Source organism: Sus scrofa, chromosome 1, assembly GCF_054392235.1.
Source record: "Sus scrofa isolate SSC_HxYL_T2T_F1_AM1 chromosome 1, Sscrofa_HxYL_maternal_Yorkshire_Landrace_v2.0, whole genome shotgun sequence".
Lineage (NCBI taxonomy): Eukaryota > Metazoa > Chordata > Mammalia > Artiodactyla > Suidae > Sus > Sus scrofa.
In genome coordinates, this window is record NC_139383.1 from 248,163,630 (window position 1) to 248,187,439 (window position 23,810).

Genomic DNA, 23,810 nt, shown 5'->3' on the forward strand with positions numbered 1-23,810 from the left:
AGAGGTAATCAATGCTAGTATTCATGAGGATGTGGGTTGAATCCCTGGCCTTGCTCAGTGGGTTAAGGATCCACTGATTGCCCTGAGTTGTGGTGTAGGTCTTGGAACAGCTCCCATCTGGCGTGGCTATGGCTGTGGTGTAGGTCAGCAGCTGCAGCTCTGATTCAACTCCTAGCCTGGGAACTTAAACATGCCATGGGTATGGTCATAAAAAGCAAAAAACAAACTTTTGAAGCTGTTTTACTTGCTGATAATAACATACCTTTTATCTCCAAGTAAAATGATTCATGCAATCAGAGTGCTTTAGGCATTTTAAAAGGATATTTGAAGGAGTGTTAAAAAAAATCTTCTGTGGCTCTTGGGCTTTTGATAATTTCATCCAGTTTTTTTTCTACCTTAAATTTTTTTTTTTTTTTTTTTTGGTCTTTTTAGGACCGCACCTGCGGCGTATGGAAGCTCCCAGGCTAGGGGTCCAATTGGAGCTGTAGTTGCCGGCCTACGCCATAGCCCCAGCAGCTCAGGATCCGAGCCATGTCTGCAACCTACACCACAGCTCCCAGGAATGTCAGATCCTTAACCCACTGAGCGAGACCAGGGATTGAACCCGTGTCTTCATAGATGCTAGTCAGGTTCGTTAACCACTGAGCCATGGCGGGAACTCCTCCACCTCATTTTAAGATGACCCATCCTCACTGTATTAAGGACTTTCCCTATTGCGCTGTCTTTTCCATTATAAACTCACCACACGCCTGAGGTTGAACTCATACTCTGGGTCTTCCAAAGTCATGACCATTATTAAGGCGTGGTAACTTGCTTGTCACTCAGCTCTGGATGAGCGAGGATGAAGGACAGAGAACTTGAAGGTAGTGAACACAGTGCTTAGCAATTCCAGAGCCTTTAGGAGACTTGCTAAAGCTCTGCCTGTTGGTGAAGGGAGGCTCTCTGGCTCTAGAAATGAGCACTAGCACCAGATTTCCACTGCTGATGGGCAGTGATTAAGATGTGTGAGTGTTGCCCTTTCTAGGTGGAAGTTTGCCGAAGTCCTATTTGGCTATGCACATGCTTACCTAATCTCTCTCAGTGTTACAGAGAATGGGGTCCTGGGATTCTGAACCCTGTGGTGCCTCTACCTAGTTCATTGCTGGGTCACAAAGGGAGATTTGTGCACAGCAGTCAAGCCAGGCAAAGGAGGAGTTCATCACCAGCCGGATGGTGAACTCTTGAACCCTTGGTGTGCTGTGCCAGACTCTATGGGAGATTCTTTGTTGTTGGCTCAGAGACCTCCACTTCCCTGGGCCCCTCTCATCCCTGCTTGGCTTTCTAAGGGCTGTGGGAGCATCTCTCCCCAAGGTTGAAATCTCAAGTCTTGTCCTTTCATACTAACCTCTAGGAAGAAATACTCCTTAGAGAAACCACATCAATATAGGTTCAGAGAGCTTTCACCCCATGCCTGCCTATAAGAAAGTTCCACTTTGCAGCACCTAAACCCAGGTCCTAAGACTTGTCCTATATAGGAACACTTCCAGTTTATTTAGAAATCTATTTCCGGAGTTCCCGTGGTGGCTCAGTGTTTGACGAACCCAACTAGCATCCATGAGGATGCAGGTTCGACCCATGGCCTGGCTCAGTGGGTTAAGGATCTAGTGTTGCCATGAGCTGTGGTGTAGGTTGCAGACATGGCTCGGATCCTGAGTTGCTGTGGCTCTGGCATAGGCTGGAGGCTACAGTTCCAATTGGACCCCTAGCCTGGGAACTTCCATATGCCATGAGTGTGGCCCTAAAAAGACCAAAAAAAAAAAAAAAAAAAAAAAAAAAGAAGACGTCTACTTACTAGAAACTTTCTTTTACTGGTTGTGCTTTTTTCTTCCTTCTTGGCTTCTATGCAACTGAATTCTTTTAATTCTTACATTTCCAGTTGTTATCTCCATGCTTTTTCTCTTGCTACTCCTATGTCGGGTATTAGTAAGGCCTTATTTGTCTATCTTTTAAAGGTTTGGCCTTAAAGTCTTTAAATAATTGATTTGGTGTGTGGTGTGAGGTAGAGGTCCAGTGTTCTTTTTTTCCTAGATGCCTAACTGATTATCCCAGCTCCAAATCTGCATTTCCTTTTGCTGGTACCTCTGAAAGTAGTTTCCATTCAAAACATGTCAACTTTTTCTTTCTCTGGGATCTTTGCAGCTAAATTCCCTCTTTCTGGAATGCTCTCCCTCTCATTCTTTCTGGGCTAACAACTCCTGATAAGCCCTACTGACCACAGAGCATTAGGAACACATGTGCAGCTAAAAGACATTAGGTTTTATTTTTGCTTTTTTAGGAGTGCACCCTTGGCATAAGGAGGTTCCCAGGCTAGGGACTGAATTGGAGATACAGCTGCCCCCTATGCCACAGCTATAGAAGCGCAGGATCGCTGGATCCTTAACCCACTGATTGAGGCCAGGGATCGAACTTGCAACCTCATGGTTCCTAGTCAGAATGTTTCTGCTGTGCCACAATGGGAGCTCCAGCAAGGACCAGTTTTATTTATTTATTTATTTTATTTTTTTGTCTTTTATTGGGTTGCTCTCACAGCATATGGAGTTCCCAGGCTAGGGGTCTAATCGGAGCTGAAGCTGCTGGCCTACGCCAGAGCCACAGCAATGCTGGATCCAAGCCGCGTCTGCAACCTACACCACAGCTCACAGCAATGCCGGATCTTTAACGCACTGAGCAAGGGCAGGGATCAAACCCGAAACTTCATGGTTCCTAGTCAGATTCGTTAACCACTGCGCCACGACGGGAACTCCAAGGACCAGTTTTAGAATGGATACTATCAAAGAGTAGGAGCATTTCAGCATTTGGGTATCTTAGGTAGCAAGAAGTGGGAGGAATGAGTGATGCTGAGGATATCACTGGTGAGAAAGCAGCAGTCTGTCAAATGAACATTATCCTTTTAACTATTTGGTATAGAAACATTGTTGACATGGTTGTATCCAGGTCCTACTGGAAACATTGTTCAAATTTTGATGGGAATATGCCAGTCTGGGCTTATTTTCTTTTCCTTGCTTTTCATCCTTTAAATTAGATCTAGGCTTAAATGTTACCCTCTAGGGTGACCCATTCTCACCACTGTTGCCCCCCCCCCCCCATTAATACAAATTGTAATGAATTTGCTGTCTTCTCTACTAGAATGTAAGGTCCATGAGGGTAGGAACCACATTTCTTTTCTTCTCCATTATAGCCTTAGTGCCAAGCACAGGTCTGCACATGGTTAGTACTCAGTAAACACATCTGTGTGGGTAAATGAATACAAGAAAATTCAGGGTTAATAGTCCGATTGCATTCTCGGTTCTTCCAGATACACTGCTAATCTCAACTAAGTTAAAGTCAACTAAGAGCTTGTCCTTTCCAAATAAGAAAAAGCATTATGAATATGACCTTGTATATACTAACCCTGATAGCTTTTTGTAATTTTACCTAATTTCACAACTCAGACAGAAATCAAATAAGACCTACCTAAGCCTTTTACAACTAATATATTTCTTTTTTTTTAGGTCTGCACTCGAGGCACATGGAGGTTCCCAGGCTAAGGGTCGAATCGGAGCTACAGCTGCCAGCCTACACCACAGCCACAGCAATGCCAGATCTGAGCAGCGTCTGCGACCTACACCACAGCTCATGGCAACGCTGGATCCTTAACCCACTGAACAAAGTCAGGGATTGAACCCACGACCTCATGGTTCCTAGTCGGATTTGTTTCCACTGCGCCACGACAGGAACTCCCTTTTACAACTAGTTTTTATAAATTATTTAACATATGCTTATAATAAAAAGAGTATGTAAGTTGTCAAGCATAATAATAAAATGTGTATCTTATTGCCTGTATCTTAAAATTATATATCATTGGAGTCTTAATTTGCATATCCCTGTTGACTGATGAAATTGAGCCTCTTTTCTTTTTTTATTGGTGATTTTTTTCCCCTGCTTTTTGCTTTTTAGGGCCACACCTGCAACATATGGAGGTTCCCAGGCTAGGAGTCAAATTGGAGTTACAGCTGCTGGCCTCTGCCACAACCACAGCAACATCAGATCTGAGCCATGTTTGCAGCCTACACCACAGATCATGGCAACACCAGATGTTTAACCAACCCACTGAGCGAGGCCAGGGATCCAACCCGCATCCTCATGGTTTACTAGTCAGGTTTGTTACTGCTGAGCCATAACGGAACTCCTGGGTGATTTGTGTTTCTTTGTGACATGCTTCTTTAAACAATTTTTTTTAATTAAAAAATTTTTTTTATTATAGTTGATTTACAATGTTCAATTTCTGCTGTATAGCTAAGTGACTGACTTACACATATACAAACATTCTTTCTCTCACATCATTCTCCATCATGCTCCATTAGGAGTGACTGGATACAGTTCCTTATGCTACATAGCAGGATCTCATTCCCTGTCCACTCCAAATGCAATCGTTTGCATCTCCTAATCTCAAACTCCCAGTCCATCTCACTCCCTTCTCCTCAGCAACCACAAGTATGTTTTCCATATCCATGAGTTTGTTTTTGTATTTTTTCTGTTGATAGGTTCATTCGTGCCATATATTTCAAATATATTTCAAATATAAGTGATATCGTATGGTATTTGTCTTATTCTTTCTGACTTCACTTTGAGACTTGCTAATTCCACCCATGTTGTGACATGCTTTTTAATTTCATTTGTGTATTTTTCTGTTGCATTTTCTTTTTCTATATTTTGTGATGGAGTTTTTAGATTCTGTTAGGAAAACATGTTATAAATGTTGCAAATATTATCTCACATTTATGATTTTTTAAAAAAGTGTCTTTGGATATGCAGAAGTTCTTAATTCTGGGCTTTCTATACTGTTCCACTGATCTGGGTTTCTGTCTTTGTGCCAGTACCATATGGTTTTGATGACTGTTGTTTTGTAGTATAGTCTGAAGTCAGGGAACCTGATTCCTCCAGCTCCATTTTTCTTTTTCAGGATGTCTTTGGCTATTCTGGGTCTTTTGTGCTTCCAAACAAACTTTAAAATATTTTGTTCAGGAGTTTCCGCTGTGGAGCAGTGGTTAACGAATCTGACTAGGAACGATGAGGTTGTGGGTTTGATCCCTGCCCTTGCTCAGTGGGTTAACAATCTGGTGTTGCTGTGAGCTGTGGTGTAGGTCGCAGACGTGGCTCGGATCCCATGTTGTTGTGGCTCTGGCGTAGGCTGGCAGCTACAGCTCCGATTCGACCCCTAGCCTGGGAACCTCCATATGCCATGGGAGCAGCCCAAGAAATGGCAAAAAGACAAAAAAAAATTGTTCAAGTTCTGTGAAAAATACCCTTGGTAATTTGGTAGGGATTGCAATGAATCTGTAGCTTGCCTTGGGTGGTAGAGTCATTTTGGTAATATTGACTCTTCCAATCCAAGAGCATGGTATGTCTTTCCATCTATTTGTGTCATCTTTGATTTCTTTCATTAGCGTCTTATAGTTTTCAGAGTACAAATCTTTTGTCTCTCTAGGTAGGTTTACTCCTGGGTATTTTATTCTTTTTGATGTGATGGTAAACGGGATTGCTTCCCTAATTTCTCTTTCTGATCTTTCATTGTTGGTGTATAGAAATAGTGTATAGAAATTTTGTATCCTGCGACTTTGCCAAATTCATTGATGAGCTCTAACAGTTATCTGGTAGAGTCTTTAGGATTCTCTAGGTATAGTATCATGTCATCTGCAAATAGTGATAGTTTTACTTCTTCCTTTCCAATTTGGACCCCTTTTATCTCTTTTACTTCTCTGATTGCTGTGGCTAGGACTTCCAGAACTATGTTGAAGAGTAGTGGTGAGAGCGGACATCCTTGTCTTGTTCCTGATCTCAGCAGGAATTCTTTCAGCTTTTCACCATTGAGAATGATGTTCGCTGTGGGTTTGTCATATGGTCTTTTTCATGTTGAGGTAGGTTCCCTCTATGCCCACTTTCTGAAGGGTTTTTATCAGAAATGGGTGTTGGATTTTGTCAAAGGCTTTTTCCGCGTCTTTTGAGAGGATCATATGGTTTTTATTCTTCAGTTTGTTAATGTGGTGTATCACACTGATGGATTTGCGGATATTGAAGAACCCTTGCATTGCTGGGATAAATCCCACTTGATCATGATGAACAATCCTTTTAATGTATTGTTGGATGCGGTTTGCTAGTATTTTGTTGAGGATTTTTGCACCTATGTTCATCAGTGGAATTGGCCTGTAATTTTCTTTTCTTGTGATATCTTTGTCTGTTTTTGGTATCAGGGTGATGGTGGCCTCATAGAATGAGTTTGGTAGTGTTCCTTCCTCTGCAATTTTTTGAAATAGTTTCGGAAGGATAGGGGTTAGCTCTTCTCTAAATGTTTAATAGAATACGCCTGTGAAGCCATCTGGTCCTGGGCTTTTGTTTGTTGGAAGTTTTTAAAATCACAGTTTCAATTTCAGTTCTTGTGATTTGTCCATTCATCTTTTCTATTTTATCTTGGTTTAGTCTTGGAAGATTGTACCTTTCTAAGAATTTGTCTGTTTCTTCTAGATTTTCTGTTTTATTGGTGTGTAGTTGCGTATAGTAGTCTATGATCCTTTGTATTTCTGTGATGTCCGTTATTACTTCTCTCTCTCTCTCTCTCTTTTTTTTTTTTTTTGTCTTTTTTTGCCTTTTCTAGGGCTGCTCCCATGGCATATGGAGGTTCCCAGGCTAGGGGTCGAATTGGAGCTGTAGCTGCCAGCCTACGCCACAGTCACTGCAACATGGGATCTGAGCCACATCTGCAACCTACACCACAGCTCACGGCAATGCCACATCCTAAACCCACTGAGCAAGGCCAGGGATGGAACCCACAACCTCATGGTTCCTAGTCAGATTCGTTAACCTCTGCACCATGACGGGAACTCCTACTTCTCCTTCTTCATTTCTAATTTTATTGATTTGAGTGTTCTCTCTTTTTTTCTTGATAAGTCTGGCTAAGGGTTTATCAATTTTGTTGATCTTTTCAAAGAACCAGCTTTTCATTTCATTGATCTTTTCTATGGTTTTCTTTGTTTCTATTTCATTGATTTCTGCTCTGATCTTTATGATTTCTTTCCTTCTACTAACTTTAGGTCTTGTCTCTTCTTCTCTCTCAAGCTTCTTTAGTTGTAAAGTTAGCTTGTTTATTTGAGCTTTTTCTTGTTTCCTGAGGTGGGCTTATATTGCTATAAACTTTCCTCTTAGAATGGCTCTTGCTGCATCCCATAGGTTTTGGAGTGTCGTATTTTTGTTGTCATTTGCTTCTAGGTATTTTTTAATTTCCTCTTTGATTTCTTCTGTGATCCATCGGTTGTTTATAGCATGTTGTTGAGTCTCCACGTGTTTGTGTTATTTGCAGTTTTTTCTTGTTGTTGATGTCCAGTTGTATAGCGTTGTGGTCAGAAAAGATGCTTGATATGACTTCAATTTTCTTAAAGTTACCGGGTTTTGATTTGTAGCCAAGGATGTGATTAATCTTAGAGAATGTTCCATGTGCACTTGAGAAGAATGCGTATTCTGTTGCTTTTGGATGGAATGACCTATAAATATCTATTAAGTCCATCTGGTCTAATGCTTCATTCAGGGCCTGTGTGTTTCCTTATTGATTTTCTGTCTGGATGATCTGTCCATTGCTGTAAGTGGGGTGTTAAAGTCCCCCACTATAATTGTGTTATTGTCGATTTCTCCTTTCAAGGTTGTTAGCAGTTGTCTTATATAGTGGTGAACCTATGTTGGGTGCATAGATACTTAAAATTGTTATATCTTCTTCTTGGGTTGATCCTTAGGTCATTATGAAGTGACCTTCCTTGTCTTTTAAAATATTCTTCAGGAGTTCCCGTCGTGGCACAGTGGTTAACGAAATCCGACTAGGAACCATGAGGTTGCGGGTTCGGTCCCTGCCCTTGCTCAGTGGGTTAAATGATCCAGCGTTGCCGTGAGCTGCGGTGTAGGTTGCGGATGCGGCTCGGATCCTACGTTGCTGTGGCTGTGGTGTAGGCGGGTGGCTACAGCTCCGATTCGACCCCTAGCCTGGGAACCTCCATATGCCGCGGGAGCGGCCCAAGAAATAGCAAAAAAACAAAAAAACAAAAACAAAAATAAAATATTCTTCATTTTATAGTCTATTTCGTCTATTGCGTGTATTGCTACTCCAGCTTTATTTTGATTCCTGTTTACATGAAGTATTTTCTTCCATCCTCTCACTTTCAATTTGTATGTGTCCCTAGAAGTGCAGTGGGTCTATTGAAGCCAACATATATATGGATCTTGTTTTTGTATCCATTCAGCCAGTCTATGTCTTTTGGTTGGGGCGTTTAGTCCATTAACATGTAAGGTAATTATTGATATGTATGTTCTTATTGCCATTTTATTAACTGTTTTGGATTTGTTTTTGTTGCTCTTTTTTCTTCTCCTCTTGTTCGCTCCTCTTCTGGTTTGATGACTATATCTTTAGTGTTGTATTTGAGTTGATTTTTCTTATTAGTGTATCAATTGTAGATTTTTGGTTTGCAGTTATTCTGAAATTTTGATATGTGTCCATATGTATATGAGATTTTTTTAAGTTGTTGGTCTCTTAATTGCAAGTACATCTCCAGAGTCCTGCATTTGTAACCTCCTCTTCTCATGATTTCTGATTTTGGTAGCATAGTTGTGTGTGGATGATTTCGTGCCTTTACTGGTGAGCCTTGTCATTTGTGGAATTTTTGTTTCCTGTTGCTGTCTTTTCTTTTCTGCCTAGAGAAGTTCCTTTAGTATTTGTTGTAAAGCTGGTTTAGTGTTGCTGAATTCTCTTAGCTTTTGCTTATCTGTGAAGGTTTTGATTTCTCCTTCAAATCTGAATGAGAGCCTTGATGGATAATGTAATCTTGGTTGGAGGTTTTTCCTTTCATCATGTTAAGTAGATCATGCCACTCCCTTCTGGCCTGCAGAGTTTCTGAAAAATCTGCCAGTAACCTTATCGGGGTTCCCTTGTATGTTGTTTCTTTTCCCAAGCTGCTTTCAAGATTTTCTTTGTCTTTAATTTTGGTCAGTTTGATTAGTATGTGTCTCGGGGTGTTCCTCTTTGGGTTTATTTTTTTGGTCTTTTTGTCTTTTTGTTGTTGTTGTTGTTGCTATTTCTTGGGCCACTCCCGCGGCATATGGAGGTTCCCAGGCTAGGGGTCCAATTGGAGCTGTAGCCACCGGCCTACACCAGAGCCACAGCAACGTGGGATCCGAGCCGCGTCTGCAACCTACACCACAGCTCACGGCAACGCCGGATCGTTAACCCACTGAGCAAGGGCAGGATCGAACCTGCAACCTCATGGTTCCTAGTCGGATTCGTTAACCACTGCGCCATGACGGGAACTCCCCTGGGTTTATTTTATATGGCACTCATTCCACTTCCTGGATTTGGGTGAGTGGTTCCTTTCCCATGTTAGGGGAGTTTTTGGCTATTATCTTTTCGAGAATTTTTTCTGTCCCCTTCTCTCTCTCTTCTCCTTCTGGCACCCCTATAATACGGATGTTGGTGTGTTTAACATGGTCCCAGAGTTCTCTGAGACTCTCTTCATTTGTTTTCAATCTTTTTTGTCTTTTCTGTTCCACATCCGTAATTTCCAGTAATCTGTCCTCCACCTCGTGTATTCGTTCTTCTGCCTCCTGTATTCTGCTCTTAGCTGCTTCTAGTGAATTTTTTATTTCAGTTATTGTATTTTGCATCTCTTCTTGTTTAAGTTTTATATCTTGTATCTCTTTGCTCAGTGTTTCCTGTAAGGTATCCATCTTCGCCTCCAGTTTATTTCCAATGTCGTGCATCATCTTCAGCATCAACATTCTAAAGTCTTTTTCCTGGAGGCCGAGAATCTCCTGATCACTTAGGTGATTTTCTGGGGTTTTTCCTTTCTCCCTCATCTGAGTTATAGTTTATAGTTCTCTGTCTTTTCATTTCTATAGGTTTTTGGTGTGGTGACCTTTTTTTTTTTTTTTTTTTTTTTTTTTTTGGTCTTTTTTTTTTACCTTTTCTAGGGCCACTCCCACGGCATATGGAGGTCCCAGGCTAGGGGTCTAATTGGAGCTGTAGCTGCCGGCCTTCACCACAGCCACAGCAACGCCAGATCCGAGCCTCGATTGTGACCCACAGTGTGGTGACCTTTTTACAGATACTAGAGTTGTAGCCTCTGTTACTTCTGGTGTCTGCCCCCCTTGTGGCTGAAGTTGGTACAGGGGCTTGCTGTAGGCTTCCTGATGGGAGGGACCAATGCCTGGTGGGGCTGTGATCCCACCTGGGTTGTTGTTTGCCCTGGGGCTTCTCAGCACTGACTGATGGGTGGGGCCAGATTTCCCCAAAATGGCCCCCTCCAGAGAAAGGCAGCTGCTGAACATTCCTGAGAGCTTTGCTTCCAGTGTCCTTCCCTCACAAGCCACATTCACCCCTGTTTTCCCAGGATGTCCTCCAAGAACTGCAGTCAGGTTTGACCCAGCTTCCTATGGAGACTTTGCTTTGCCTTGGGGCCCAGTGCATGTGAAAGCCTGTGTGTGCCTTTTAAGAATGGGGTCTCTGTTTCCTGCAGTCCCGTGGAGCTCCTGCACATAAGCCCCACTGGCCTTCAATGCCAGATGCTCTGGGGGCTCTGTCTCCCAGTGCCTGATCCCCACACATGGGAGTTTGATGTGGGGCTCAGATCTCTCACTCCTGTAGGTGAGTCTCTATGAACCAGTTACTTTCCAGTCTTTGGGGCTTCCCACCCGGGAGGTATGGGGTTGCTTATATCACATAATCACCCCTCCTACCTCTTGGTGAGGCCTCCTCTTTTTCTTCTGGAGTAGGATATCTTTTTGAAGTTTTCTGGTCCATTTGGTTGAAGATTGCTCAGCATGTAGTTGTAAATTTTGTTGTTTTTAGGAGAGAAGTTGAGCTTTAGTCCTTCTGTCTGTCATCCAGAAATTCTTAATGTTAATGTTATTTAATGTGTTACTTTTTATGATCAGCACTTTCTGTGTCTATTTAAAAGATCCTCTTCCATCCTGAAATGATGATGACATTCTATTAAAAGTTTATTTCACTGATTTTTTAATGTTTTTTTTTTTCCTGTTAAAAGTTTTAAAGGTCTATCTTTTATATTTAAGTCTTTACTTGATCTGGAGTTGATTTTTATTCTTTCCCTTCCCCCTTTTTAGGGCCACACCTGCAGCATATGGAAGTTCCCAGACTATGGGTCAAATCGGAGCTCAAAATGCCAGCCTCCACCACAGCCACAGAACTCTAGATCCAAGTTGCATCTGTGACCTACACCGCAGCTTATAGCAGTGCCAGATCCTTAACGCACTGATCAAGGCCAGGGATCAAACCTGAATCCTCATAGATACTAGTTTGGTTTTTAACCTGCTGGGCTCAACGGGTACTCTGGAATTGATTTTTATCTGTTGTGAGAGATAGGAATCCAGTTTTTTTTTTTTTTTTTTTTAATATAGCTAATCAGTTTTTGCAGTACTGTTTATATGCCTGAGACTTATTTATATTTGTAGTTATAAGAGTGAATGAGATACCTTCTTAATGATTCCTTTTTTGATCATGTACTCTTTTTGCTTTATAGCTTCTTTTTGTAATTTTGACTAAACTTCCAGGAGGATTATGAAAGATTATGATGAACTTCTCAAATACTATGAATTATATGAAACTATTGGGACAGGTAATTATTTTTTTTCTTGGAGAGGATAAATCGTCTATTTAAGAATATAGTGTATTTGGGCAGTCATGAGCTATTTGGCCTAATCTATGTAGTTTTAAAGTTCTTCAACATACTTTAATGAGAAAAAGTGGAGAAAGAGAAAGGAGAGTTGTAGGAGAGGCTTTGTAGGTCATTTTATTTAGAATAAAAGTCACAAGAGAGTTTTGAGTCAAGGATGATCTGATCTTTGTTTTTAAGAGTTGCTCTGGCTACTTGGTTGTGAAACGACTGGCTGGGAGAGAGCAAGGGCAGAAGCAGATAGATGTTAGGAGATGATTGCAGTAATTTAGGTGAGCGATGCTGGGATCATGATAACTTAGATGGTGATAGAATTGAAGGTGGTGGGATTCTTTATAAAGACACACACACATGTATGTACATTCAAGTATGTATGTGTGTATTTTAATTTTTTTTTTTTTTTTTTTTTTTGTCTTTTCTAGGGCTGCACCTGTGGCATATGGAGATTCCCTGGCTAGGGGTCTAATCGGAGCTGTAGCCTCTGGCCTACGCCAGAGCCACAGCAACGTGGAATCCGAGCCGTGTCTGCGCCCTACACCACAGCTCACAGCAACGCCGTATCCTTAACCCACTGAGCGAGGCCAGAGATCAAACCCACAACCTTATGGTTCCTAGTTGGATTCAGTAACCACTCCACCGCCAAGGGAACTCCTGTGTGTATTTTAATTTATTGAAGCATAACAAATAGTGAATTAAGCAAAGTGTACTGATTTTGATGGAATTTTATGTAAACATATACCTGTATGTTCCCTGCTCAGATCAGTAAATAGAACATTTCCAGTCAGTGCCTGTCTTCTTTCCCCCAAGGTAAACATTGATGTATTTTGAAGACAGAGACAATGATGGGATTTATTGATGGCTAAGGATGGCTCCTGGATTTTTGGCCTGAGCACCTGGGAAGATAGAGTTGCCATTTACTGAGATGGGAAAGACCATGGAAGGGATACTAGGAGCTTCTTTTGGGGGTTGGGGTGGGGCACACACATGGCCTTTAATTGCTAGGCCACCAGGGAACTCCTGGGAACTTCCTTATAGAAGTGCTAACTTGGCAGTTTCTTTCAGATACCTAAATGTAGACATTTATCCAGGTTTGATCCAGTTTTGAAACATAATTGCTTATTTTTACAGTTTTAAAAAAATGAATGGAATTTTCACATTATTTGTCTTTTTTGTCTTTGCAACTTTATATTATATTTTGGCAACGTTAATTACAAAGCAAGTTTAATTGCAGTGTTAATTATAAAACATTATAAAAATTATAAAACAAATTTCTAAAGAATTACTTCTGTTTTCCTACTTTTTTTTTTTTTCCTTTTCTAGGGCCACTCCCATGGCATATGGAGATTCCCAGGCTAGGGGAATAATCGGAGCTGTAGTCACTGGCCTACGCCACAGCCACAGCCACGTGGGATCTGAGCCACATCTGTGACCTACACCACAGCTCACGGCAACTCTGGATCCTTAACCCACTGAGCAAGGCCAGGGATCAAACCCGCAACCTCATGGTTCCTAGTCGGATCCATTAACCACTGTGCCATGATGGGAACTCCCTGTTTTCGTACCTCTTCATTTCAAAATTAAAGATATCCTATCAGGTAAAAAAGAATCTTTGGATAGTCATTGGAAGAAGAGAGGTTAGGGTCATAGCTAACACTTTGGAAAAAAGAAGAAGAAAGAGGTGCAAACTTTAGGAAAATATAGATCAGTAGAGCCTTATAAAAGTATATGGAAGGGTATTTGTGTTTGAGTGTTCAGTTTGCTCTGATGATGATATTTAAGTTAATTTGCTTAACTCTTCGTAATGTATTTTCTCATACTTAGGTGGCTTTGCAAAGGTCAAACTTGCCTGCCATATCCTCACTGGAGAAATGGTAGCTATAAAAATCATGGATAAAAATACTCTAGGGGTAAGTTTGATGTTATTTTAAAAAAATATTTATAGAATTTTGCGTGTGAATTAAAACCTGAATTTGCTTTTAATGTTCTAGTTACTGCTCTTTTATTAGAATAACATTTCCATAGCCAGTTATGTATAAATCTATGGTTTTAAAAGGAAATCTGGGGAAGGGTTTGCTTTGTTTTTTAATGAAAGGCAATGGCACATGTTTGAAGGCTGTAGGATCTATTTTTCTCTAGTTACGTCACAGTCTTGTAGGTGTTTCTGAGTATTGATGTCTCCTTTCTTTGTCTTCTCATGATATCCTTACTAAATGTTGATCTATTTTAAAGAATAGATAGATCTTCTATCCCAGAATTTTATTCAGAATGACCTTATAGTTCTGAAATTCTTTTCCTAATCATCCTCTTTTTCCTCTACGTGTATGCTTCCAGCATTGAGCTACTCATTAACCTTCTAAAGCAGGCCATTCAGTTTGATCTTTGGCTATAACGTACATAAAGTTTTCTGTTTTTCTATTAAGGGAAGATCTGTCTCTTCTGATGGTGTTTTGGGCATTATATACCCTTTGTAGTGTTGAACTCATCCTGAGGGGTCTTTTGTTTCTAATTTTTTCTACCATCCCTTGTGTAGTTTGGCTTCTATGTTGTTGTTGTTTTGCTTTTCAGGGCCACACCCACGGCATATGGAGGTTCCCAGATTAGGGGTCAAATCAGAGCTACAGCTGCCAACCTACACCATAGCCGTAGCCACGCAGGATCCCAGCCATGTCTGCAACCTATACCATAGCTCACAACAACGCCGGATCCTTAACCACTGAGCGAGGCCAGGGATCAAACCTGCAACCTCATGGTTAGGGATTGAATTGGAGCTACAGCTGCTGGCCTATGCCACAGCCACAGCAACATAGGATCTGAGCCGCTCTGCAACATACACCCCAGCTCTCAGCAACGCCCGATCCTTAACCCACTTAGCAGGGCCAGGGATTAAACCCAAATCTTTTCAGGGATACTAGTTGGGTTCATTACCGCTGAGCCACAGCAAGAACTCCAAGGCCTTTTTTAAAATTCACGTACAAATAAGTTTTTGTTACGTATTTCTTTATTGTTGAACAAATTTTGAGGCTATTGATTGCTTTTGCAACTCAGTATTAAAGTTGTTGATGTTGATGCTTAGAACACTTCCCCAATTTTTTTTTGCTCATTTAGTAAAATGTTTCATCACAGAGTGATTTGCCACGGGTCAAAACAGAAATCGATGCCTTGAAGAACCTGAAACATCAGCATATATGTCAACTCTACCATGTGATAGAGACAGCGAACAAAATATTCATGGTTCTCGAGGTTAGTAATATGTTCCAGAGGCCTAAAGTTGTTTGGTCACTGTCTTAGTCCCTTTAGGCTGCTGTAACAAATATCACAGACTGGGTAGCTTATGAACAATAGAAATTTATTTCTCACCGTTCTGAAGGCTGGGAATTTAATTGATATTGCAAAAAATGAAATGAAATCTTAAATGGGAACCCCAGTTTATAGGATGGTGGAGCTGCTTTGGAGAAGAAGGGATGGAAAGCCTAGAGCTTTGCTCTGGTATCCATTGTCTCATAGCCTCTGGGAGAAACTTCTATAGAATTGAGTTCCTTCTGGTACAGACTGAAAATTACCAATCTTCAGGATGGAAAAGCAATAATTGATACTGGTTTGTTTGTTTCAACTAACTACACTAAATATGAGTGCATTAAGATTAGAATGGACTTTATTTTATTTTTTAATGTTTTAATTGATTGGCTGCACCTGTAGCATGTGAAATTTCAGGTCAGGGATCAAAGTACACCGCAGCAGCCACCTGAACTACAGCAGTGACAGTGCCAGGTCCTTAACCCACTGAGTCACCAGGGAACTCCTAGAATGGGTTTTAATTTTATTTATTTATTTATTTATTTATTTATTTATTTTTGCTTTTTAGGGCCATGTCTGTGGCATATGGATGTTCCTAGGCTAGGGGTCGAATCGGAGCTGTAGCCACTGGCCTACGCCAGAGCCACAGCAATGCGGGATCCGAGCCACATCTGCAACCTACACCACAGCTCACGGCAACGCCGGATCGTTAACCCACTGAGCAAGGGCAGGGATCAAACCCACAACCTCATGGTTCCTAGTCGGATTCGTTAGCCACTGGGCCACTACGGGAACTCCTGGAGTGATTTTTGTAAGTAGTAACAAAATATCTATGTGACTCTGTTGCTCTTCAAGTATTGCCCTGGAGGAGAGCTGTTTGACTACATAATCTCCCAGGATCGCCTGTCAGAGGGGGAGACCCGAGTTGTGTTCCGTCAGATAGTGTCTGCAGTTGCTTACGTGCACAGCCAGGGCTATGCTCACAGGGACCTCAAACCGGTAAGTGACTGCATCACAGTTAGATGGTCACCTGAGAGTTCAGCCTCATTTACCTGTCATGACTAAGTTTCCAAAAGTTCTTTGTGTTTAGAATCTGTCTTGGCTTTGCTTTTTGTTTTTTGCTTTTTTTTTGCTTTTTTTTTAGGGCTTCTCCTGGGGTCTATGGATGTTCCCAGGCTAAGGGTCTAACTGGATCTACAGCTGCCGGCCTACGCCACAGCCACAGCCACGCCAGATCCAAGCCGTGTCTGTGACCTACACCACAGCTCATGGCAACACCGGGTCCTTAACCCACTGAGCAAGGCCAGAGATCGGACCCGTAACCTCATGGTTCCTGGTCGGATTCATTTCCGCTGCACCACGATGGGAACTCCTGTCTTGGCTTTGCTTTTTTGTTGATGTTCCATCTCATAATGTATCACTCCTTTTTCCTCCTTTACTTTGGACTCCTGGTAGACTCTTCTGATGGACTGATTATTGGCACTCTATTTGTCAATTGCGTGTGACATAATAAATACCTTTGTAATTACCTGCGGGAATAGAAACCTCAGGATTTTGTTTTTAGGAAAGAAGAGTTTTAGTGTTCTCTTCTTTATTTTTGGCGTGTTGGCAGTGTACGGAAGTTCTGGGGCCAGGGATGGAACCTGCACCACAGCAGGGACCTAAGGCTTAAGGATCTGGCTGCGACACCAGATCCTAAACTCACTGTGCCACAAGGCAACTCCCTTTGAGTATTTTCTTTGAGAATGTTGTTACTGAGTACTTTCCTTTCAGTGCTCTTTTCCTAACCCCATCTTCCTTTAATTGTAATTCTGTGATGCTTCAGAAAAGAACGGTTCAAAGGAATGGACAGATTCTCCTTTTCAAGAACAGAATAAAAATTTGGTACTCTTAAATCTGTAGGCTCTGACTAAATAGGCATGATGGTGAACATGGATTTTAATGTTATTTGTACTCAGGTTAGGGACCTAGAATTGGTCCAAGAAGACAATTGTAGTTTCTGTCCCTTTCCCTCTGTTTATACTCAACTCTTTTTTTTTTTTTTTTTTTCCTGCACCCATGCCATATGCAAGTTCCTGGGCCAGGGATCGAATCTGAGCTGCAGCCGTGACCTTTGTCGTAGCTGCAGCAATGCTGGATTCTTACTCACTGTGCTGGGCTGGGAATCGAACTGGCACTGCTACAGAGACAATGCTGGATCCCTGACCTGCTGCACCACAGTGGGAACTCTACATACTCTGTTCTTTGATTTGAGTTTACTCTTTTGTTCGAACTTGCCTTTGGCACACACTGTGTTGGCTTATAGTTGAGTCTCAGAGCACCAAGAAGAAAATGTTTTATGCTCCTATATCTTGAGGGAAAGCAGGATAGTTTTCAAACATCCTTTTCTCTTTTCTTCTGTACTTTTTTTTTTTTAAATTAAAAAAAATTTGTTTTGCTTTTAGGGCTGTCCCTGCAGCATATGGAAGTTCCCAGGCTAGGGGTTGAATCAGAGCTACAGCTGCTGGCCTCCACCACAGCCACAGCAACACAGACTCTGAGCTGAGTTTGTGACCTATACCACAACTCACAGCAATGCCGGATCCTTAACCCACTGAGCAAGGCCAGGGATCGAACCCACAACCTCATGCTTACTAGTCGGCTTCACCTCTGCTGCACCACAGCGGGACCTACATCTCTTCTGTACTTGTCATTTCATTCTTTTTTACTGATTTTCACTCTTGTACCCAATCTGTTAAATATGACCTTTAAAGTGATTTTAGAAATAGTTAGAGGTGGGATGTGATATAAGGAAGACAATTTATAGTTATGAAAATATCTTTGTTTTTCTAGGAAAATTTGTTGTTTGATGAGTATCATAAATTGAAGCTGATTGACTTTGGTCTCTGTGCAAAACCCAAGGTAAGTGCAGAGATAAAAACGCATTCATTTCCTTTGTTAGTGTACCTCTTAGCATGTTTTATCTTCCACTTAGTCTTTATTGATCCTGGTTGCATCCACTGAGAAGGGTGTAAAATTTCATGTTTTTAATAAGTTCTGCAGATGATTTTAACATATAGCCAATGTTGAAAACCACTGTTCTAGGTCCAGGGTCGGTCCTGCTGAAGACCTCATAAGTATACTGTGAGAGAATTTGCAGTACTGAAGTGACATCAGGCCATCACAGCATGAATGCTGGATTGACCGTGTGTTTGCAGTTTGAATGTGTTGCCACTAGATGATGTCTTTGTTCATTTGGATGTGAATTTTGGGAATCGAGTGCAAATCTCTTCTCCTCCAAATGGCTCTATAATTAACAATTAGCTATGTTTTGGGAGACAAACTCCTTTTCTTATAAAAGAAGAAGGAAAAAATCATATGCACTTTAAAATTTATACTGTGATATATTTGCAGTCCATAGTTAAGTTCCGGTGTTCTCCAGCCTACCTTCTCTTTGAGGTGACTTTGAACTTTCCAGCTCTGCTCTCTGTGGCAGAGCTCCTCTGTGGCTGCCTATTGGAGGTTTCCTCCCGAGTTCTAATAATGGTATTCACAGGCTCTAAAGTGAGCTGTCGACCCTCATTAAGAATGTTGAAATGTCTCAGCCCTTTGGAATCCCTTAATTATTTCCTGCTCCAATCAGAATTAGCTGGGTGCAAAGGGAAGCAGATTTTGCCACTTTGGCTGAATTCTTTCCGATTTTCCTCTCCTTCCCTTAGCTCTTCAGAGATTGTCAGTGGAGTCTTGTGTCTCTTTTTGGTTCCTGACCACATGCTAGAAGGTGTTTTTTGTTTGTGATCGGCAGGCCGTAAAGATAAAGCATACTTTGAGCAGATAAGTTGGTTTAAGTCATGTTCATCACAGGAGGCATTGGAGAATGTGACAGGCTCTGTTAGTCTTTTTTTATGGCTGCCACAGATTGGTCCCACATTGACACCATCTCAAAGTAGGAGTTGGCTGGGAGAGGGTGGCCTCAGCTTTCTGCTGAGGAGCTTTCTTCTGGCTGTGTTGTTGTGGTTGAAAATGAAATCTCAGACTTTCACAAGTCATTTGCCGGGGGCGGCATTCTCTGTAAGTGTTGGGCAGTGGTATCATTTTCATTATGTCTTCATATATCTGTGGGAGAGCAGAGGAGTTTAGGCAGATTCCTCATTTGAACAGATCAGGAAGTTCAGGTTGTGGCTTGTGTTATAACTGAGTCTAGAAAACAGACTCCCAAGGCGCTGGCCCGTGTAGCATATGGCTCTCTTCCCTCTAGGGGAAAAGCAACTCTTCTGTCATATAAAGATTTGAGATTGGAGATAGGGTCCAGTGGGGAAATAATCCATTTTCCTGGAGTACTTGGGAGTGGGAAGACATGTATGTATGCTACTTGGATGTCTGCTAAGCTGATTATTATGGGAAAGGATGCCTAGGGAAGTATGAATATGACTTGACTGAGCTAAGAGGAAAAGGATTTTGTTCGTGCTGGGTTGTAGCGGTTTTGGAAGTGCAGAGAAGAGGAAGCCACATGTGCATGCATGTAGGCAGATAGTGAGTTGGCAGCAGAAGTCTCTTATCATTTGGTGGTAATTCTTCATCTAGCATCTCTTTGCTTGTGCTGAAAGAATGTTTATCAAGGTTTAATAAGTGTTTCATTTTTATTTTATTGGCAGGGTAACAAGGATTACCATCTACAGACATGCTGTGGGAGTCTTGCTTATGCAGCACCTGAATTAATACAAGGCAAATCATATCTGGGATCAGAGGTAATTATTCATTGATTAACTCAGTATAGAATCAATGTATATTTATTGGTGACCTGTACTGAGTTAGGTGCTATGTGTTGAGCATATAATGAGGTAAGAAACTTGTTTTTTAAATTTTTTTTTTTTTTTTTTGTCGTCTTTTTGCCTCTTGAGGGCCGCTCCTGTGGCATATGGAGGTTCCCAGGCTAGGGGTCGAATCGGAGCTGTAGCCACTGGCCTACACCACAGCCACAACAATGCGGGATCTGAGCCGAGTCTGTGACCTACACCAGAGTTCATGGCAACGCTGGATCCTCAACCTACTGAACAAGGCCAGGGATCGAACCCGCAACCTCATGGTTCCTTGTCAGATTCGTTAACTACGGAGCCACGACGGGAACTCCTAAAAATTTTTTTATTATAGTTGATTTAGAGTATTCTGTTAATCTCTACTGTACAGCAAAGTGACCCAGTAATACATACATACATACATATATATATATATATATGTACACACACATACACGTTCTTTTTCTCACATTATCCTCCATCATGTTCCATCACAGTGACTAGATACAGTTCCCTGTACTATACAGCAGGATCTTGTTGCTTATCCACTCCAAATACAATAATTTGTATCTACTGACCCCAAACTCCCAGTCTATCCCACTCCCTCCCCCTCCCCCTTGGCAACCACAAGTCTGTTCTCCATGTCCATGAGTTTTTTCTTTCTGTGGAAAGGTTCATTTGTCCCATATATTAGATTCCAGATATAAGTGATATCATATGGTATTTGTCTTTCTCTTTCTGACTTCACTTAGTATGAGAGTCTCTAGTTCTATCTATGTTGCTGCAAGTGGCATTATTTTGTTCTTTTTTATGGCTGAGTAGTATTCCATTGTGAATATGTACCACGTCTTTGTAAATCATTCATCTGTCGATGGACATTTAGGTTTTTTCCATGTCTTGGCTATTGTGAATAGTGCTGCAATGAACATACGGGTGCATGCATCTTTTTGAATTATAATTTTGTCTGGATATATGCCAGGAGTGGGATTGCTAGATCATATGGTAGTTCTATATTTAGTTTTCTTTTTCTTTTCTTTTTTTTTTTGCTTTTTTAGGGCCACACCAGCAGCATATGGAAGTTCCCAGGCTAGGGGTTGAAACGGGGCTACAGCTGCCAGCCTACACCTCAGCTACAGCAACATGGAATCCAAGCTGCATCTACACCACAGCTCACTTCAGTGCCAGATCTCCGACCCACTGAGCAAGGCCAGGGATCAAACCTGCATCCTCATGGATATTAGTCAGTTTCATTTCTGCTTCACCACAATGGGAAGGAACTCCCTATAGTTTTCTGAGATACCTCCATCCTGTTTTCCATAGTGATTTTACCAATTTACATTCCCACCAACAGTGTAGGAGGGTTCCCTTTTCTCCACACCCTCTCTAGCATTTATTTGTAGACTTCCTAATGATGGCCATTCTTATCGGGTGAGGTGGTACCTCATTGTAGTTTTGATTTGCATTTCTCTAATAATTAGTGAAGTTGAGCATTTTTTCATGTGCCTGTTGGCCATCTGTATATCTTCTTTTTTTTTTTTTTTTTTTTTAATTTTATTTTCCCACTGTACAGCAAGGGGGTCAGGTTATCCTTACATGTATACATTACAATTACAGTTTTTCCCCCACCATTTCTTCTGTTGCAACATGAGTATCTAGACATAGTTCTCAATGCTATTCAGCGGGATCTCCTTGTAAATCTATTCTAGGTTGTGACTGATAAGCCCAAGCTCCCGATCCCTCCCACTCCCTCCCCCTCCCATCAGGCAACCACAAGTCTCTTCTCCAAGTCCATGATTGATTTTCTTTTCTGAGGAGATGTTCATTTGTGCTGGATATTAGATTCCAGTTATAAGTGATGTCATATGGTATTTGTCTTTGTCTTTCTGGCTCATTTCACTCAGTATGAGATTCTCTAGTTCCATCCATGTTGCTGCAAATGGCATTATGTCATCCTTTTTTATGGCTGAGTAGTATTCCATCGTGTATATATACCACATCTTCCGAATCCAATCATCTGTCGATGGACATTTGGATTGTTTCCATGTCCTGGCTATTGTGAATAGTGCTGCAATGAACATGCGGCTGCATGTGTCTCTTTTAAGTAGAGCTTTGTCCGGATAGATGCCCAAGAGTGGGATTGCAGGGTCATATGGAAGTTCTATGTATAGATTTCTAAGGTATCTCCAAACTGTTCTCCATAGTGGCTGTACCAGTTTACATTCCCACCAACAGTGCAGGAGGGTTCCCTTTTCTCCACAGCCCCTCCAGCACTTGTTATTTGTGGATTTATGAATGATGGCCATTCTGACTGGTGTGAGGTGGTATCTCATGGTAGTTTTGATTTGCATTTCTCTTATAATCAGCGATGTTGAGCATTTTTTCATGTGTTTGTTGGCCATCTGTATATCTTCTTTGGAGAAATGTCTATTCAGGTCTTTTGCCCATTTTTCCATTGATTGATTGGTTTTTTTGCTGTTGAGTTGTATAAGTTGTTTATATATTCTAGAGATTAAGCCCTTGTCAGTTGCATCATTTGAAACTATTTTCTCCCATTCTGTAAGTTGTCTTTTTGTTTTCTTTTGGGTTTCCTTTGCTGTGCAAAAGCTTTTCAGTTTGATGAGGTCCCATGTGTTTATTTTTGCTCTAATTTCTATTGCTTTGGGAGACTGACCTGAGAAAATATTCATGATGTTGATGTCAGAGAGTGTTTTGCCTATGTTTTCTTCTAGGAGTTTGATGGTGTCCTGTCGTATATTTAAGTCTTTCAGCCATTTGGAGTTTATTTTTGTGCATGGTGTGAGGGTGTGTTCTAGTTTCATTGCTTTGCATGCAGCTGTCCAGGTTTCCCAGCAATGCTTGCTGAATAGACTTTCCTTTTCCCATTTTATGTTCTTGCCTCCCTTGTCAAAGATTAATTGACCATAGGTGTCAGGGTTAATTTCCAGATTCTCTATTCTGTTCCATTGGTCTGTCTGTCTGTTTTGATACCAGTACCACACTGTTTTGATGACTGTGGCTTTGTAGTATTTCTTGAAGTCTGGGAGAGTGATGCCTCCTGCTTGGTTTTTGTTTCTCAGGATTGCTTTGGCGATTCTGGGTCTTTTGTGGTTCCATATAAATGTTTGGATTGTTTGTTCTAGTTCTGTGAAAAATGTCGTGGGTAATTTGATAGGGATTGCATTGAATCTGTAGATTGCTTTGGGTAGGATGGCCATTTTCACAATATTGATTTTTCCAATCCCGGAACATGGAATATCTTTCCATTTTTTTACATCTTCTTTGATTTCTTTGATTAAGGTTTTATAGTTCTCGGCATATAGGTCCTTTACCTCTTTGGTTAGGTGTATTCCGAGGTATTTGATTTTGTGAGGTACAATTTTAAAAGGTATCGTATTTTTGTATTCCTTTTCTAATGTTTCATTGCTGGTATACAGAAATGCAACTGACTTCTGAATGTTAATCTTATATCCTGCCACTTTGCTGAATTTATTAATCAGTTCAAGGAGTTTTGGGGTTGAGTCCTTAGGGTTTTCTAGGTATAGAATCATGTCATCTGCATACAGTGACAGTTTGATCTCTTCTCTTCCTATATGGATGCCTTTGATTTCTTTTGTTTGTCTAATTGCTGTGGCTAAGACTTCCAAAACTATGTTGAAGAGCAGTGGTGAGAGTGGGCATCCCTGTCTTGTTCCAGATTTGAGTGAGAAGGCTTTCAGTTTTTCCCCATTGAGGATTATATTTGCTGTGGGTTTATCATAAATGGCTTTGATTATATTCAGGAATGTTCCCTCTATACCCACTTTGGCGAGGGTCTTGATCATGAATGGATGTTGAACTTTGTCAAATGCTTTTTCTGCATCTATTGAGATGATCATATGATTTTTGACTTTTTTTTTGTTAATGTGGTGTATGATGTTGATTGATTTGCGTATGTTGAACCATCCTTGTGAACCTGGGATGAACCCAACCTGGTCATGGTGTATAATTTTTTTGATATGTT

The 23,810-nt window shown here is 41.2% G+C and overlaps 1 protein-coding gene and 1 pseudogene across 8 annotated transcripts in view; one reads left to right on the top strand and one right to left on the bottom strand.

Moving 5' to 3' along the window:
- The window catches only part of LOC100739249 (large ribosomal subunit protein uL30 pseudogene), a 40,125-nt pseudogene extending 39,332 nt beyond the window's left edge, over positions 1-793 (bottom strand).
- Positions 1-23,810, top strand: part of MELK (maternal embryonic leucine zipper kinase) — a 114,378-nt gene that overhangs the window by 4,080 nt on the left and 86,488 nt on the right. For 5 of the 8 annotated variants that reach the window (XR_014823982.1, XM_021066072.2, XM_003480551.4 and 2 more), the window contains 6 exons: positions 11,589-11,684; positions 13,563-13,648; positions 14,865-14,981; positions 15,891-16,034; positions 17,868-17,936; positions 19,670-19,762. Coding sequence is in view for 7 of the 8 variants with exons in the window: in XM_021066072.2 (XP_020921731.1) it covers positions 11,627-11,684; positions 13,563-13,648; positions 14,865-14,981; positions 15,891-16,034; positions 17,868-17,936; positions 19,670-19,762 (567 nt within the window). In the remaining variant the exon portion in view is untranslated. Of the gene's footprint in view, positions 1-10,439; positions 10,694-11,588; positions 11,685-13,562; positions 13,649-14,864; positions 14,982-15,890; positions 16,035-17,867; positions 17,937-19,669; positions 19,763-23,810 lie in introns of all 8 variants that reach the window. The other 3 variants (XM_084989811.1, XM_084989802.1, XM_084989816.1) reach the window with 2 other exon arrangements.